This window comes from Poecilia formosa, unplaced genomic scaffold (genome assembly GCF_000485575.1).
Source record: "Poecilia formosa unplaced genomic scaffold, Poecilia_formosa-5.1.2 Scaffold871, whole genome shotgun sequence".
NCBI lineage: Eukaryota > Metazoa > Chordata > Actinopteri > Cyprinodontiformes > Poeciliidae > Poecilia > Poecilia formosa.
This window is the reverse complement of record NW_006800810.1, coordinates 29,244-31,676: the sequence shown is the minus strand read 5'-3', so window position 1 is coordinate 31,676 and position 2,433 is coordinate 29,244. Positions and strand designations below refer to the sequence as shown.

General features: G+C 45.2%; 1 gene segment (V, D, J or C); it reads left to right on the top strand.

Annotated features, from left to right (window-relative positions):
* Positions 1–277: 277 nt before the first annotated feature.
* The window catches only part of LOC103131908 (T-cell receptor alpha chain V region CTL-F3-like), a 7,894-nt gene continuing 5,738 nt past the window's right edge, over positions 278–2,433 (top strand). Inside the window, 2 exon segments of the V gene segment in view lie at positions 278–1,934; positions 2,070–2,427. Coding sequence covers positions 1,823–1,934; positions 2,070–2,427 — 470 coding nt within the window.

Sequence of the window (2,433 nt, the reverse complement as noted above, 5' to 3'; positions counted from 1 at the left end):
TTGAAAAGTTTATAACTTTTCTTAGCCGCATAGTAACTGCCACAGTCATTTGTGTTTCCTACTGTCTGCTGCTAAGCGTCACTCTGAAGCTCCAACAGGAACGAACCATTTAACGCAGACGGGGGTTCAGGGCAAATATGGCTGTGAGTTTTTTGGTCTGGGAGAGGGAACATAAAATTTTTACTGCTAAAAACAATCTTTGAAAATTCAATATGATTAATTTTGTTCTTGATAGGGACCTGTGTTTTTTTTATTTCTATGAACCAAAAATAAATAATTAAATTGTGGAGGGGCCCCTGCTGGTCAGGGCCCCTAGACTTGTCATCGTTTTCCCCCCTATACCGCGCCCCTGGATGTGGATAAAGAGAACAGCTCGTGAAGCACAGAGTGACACCCCAACTCCTGACCTGAGGTGAGGAGGAGAGTTTGGATCCATCAGGTGAAAGGGAGAAACCGTCAGTTTTAGATGATACAGATTTGGTTCCTACATGGAGGATTCCAGTTTTGTTGCTGTTCAGTTTAAGGAAGAGGTGAAACAAGAATGCTTCAGATGAGCATGAGTTAGAGAAAAGAAAGCAGGAAAGAGCAGGGTGTCATCTGCATAGCCGGGAAAAAGAAGGTTAAGTTCCTGGAAAATATGGTAGAAAGAAAAAAGGTAAATGAGAAAATGTAAGGATCCCAGGACAGAACCCTGAGGAAGAGCAGGGGGCAGCAGAGGAAGGATGGGAACAGAAGGACTTTAGTTGGATGAAGAGATTGCAGCAGAGAGGAAGAAATGAAACCTGTAGAGGAGAGTGTGAGCAATGCCATATGAAGATGATCTGTTTAGAAGGACACAGTGTCAAAGGTCACACTGAGATCAGAGGGCAGAAAGTAGACCAGAGGCGGCCGCCATCGAATGATCACTGGAAACCAGACTGGAAATGTTCATAGGGGTCATTGAGTTACATTTTAAGTTGAGAGACAACTGTCTTTGATTAGTTTGGAGATAAAAGGTAAATTAGAGATGGCATTAAGAGTATTTTAATTGTTGGGATCTTTAGTTTCTTCAGTATTTTTCAGTAATAGTAGCATTTTGAAAAGATCAGCAGCAGTTCCAGTGGTAAATAAGGAGTGAATGATGACAGTAATGAACGGAAGAAGAGCCTGAAGGTTGGAACCAGGGATGTTGGGATTGGATCAAGTATGCCAGTGGAAGATTTACACTTATGGATGATGTCAGTCAGTTTGGAGATCTCACACTACAATCAGTGATTCATCCATTCATGGACACCCTGATGGTGATGAGCTATTGGATAGTAGCCACAGCTGCTCTGGGCAGTCTGTCAGAGGCCATGCCCAAGAGAGCAGGGACTCAAACCAGCAACCCAATGATTACTAGATGAACTCGCTCCACCGTTGAAACCATGGAGGTGAGAAAGGGAGGCGACTGTTACAGAAAGTACAAGAGAAGAAAGTGATGTTCTCACTCTTGGTAACATGGTCCGCCTGTAAGAAGGAGGTCATCAGCTGCTTTCTGCAGAGCTGGCACGGTTATTGGTTTCTCTTATTGTCCAAATCAATAACTAATAATTGACTTTTCTAATTTTAACTTTGAGGAGCAAATGTATGAGCAGATGTTTGTCTCTGTGATGGTTCGCCTCCCATTTATGATCAAACAGAAAATACAAACACACATCCTCCCCATTTGCAACAGAAATCGCCTCACTGACTGAACCTCACCTTCAGCAACAACCAGTAAAATGTTTCTCTCTGGCTCCTCCCACCACTGCTGAGCTCAGCCAATGAGAAGGCTCGTCTCTGCACAGCTCAAAGCAGCTTGATGATGATGTTAGTTTTCCTTCTGCTGCAGTGGATCATCTCTGTTCAGCTGCTGTCTGACCTGAACTCCTGGAACATGTTGCTTTCCCTCCTGCTCTTCTCTCTCTACATAGGTGAGTATCAGAAGAGAGAAGCTCTGATTTTCTCTCTCTGAATTTCACTGCGACCACATGTGGAGGGAAGAGCCTCTGAGTCTCCTGATGCCTGAATCTGCTGCAGACTGACTGACATGAACCATCATTTTACAGCCATGGGCTCCATGAACACCGTCACACAGGAGCAGAGGGAACACGTCGCTTCAGAGGGAAGCCACACCGGTTTGAGCTGCGGATATGATGGTTCTATCTATAATGTCCAGTGGTACCGACAGCAGCAGGGATCCAGACCAGAGTTCCTGCTCTACATCACAGAGACGGGATCGATCCATCCAACTCGCTCCGATTTCTCAGCTGACATCGATAAAACTCAGAAACGAGGAAATCTGCTGATCTCCTCTGCTGCAGTGACAGACTCTGCTGTGTACTACTGCGCTCTGCAGCCCACAGTGACAGGAAACACCAGAACCCTGTACAAAAACCTGCAGTACTGCACAGCAGCCACTAGAGGGCCTCC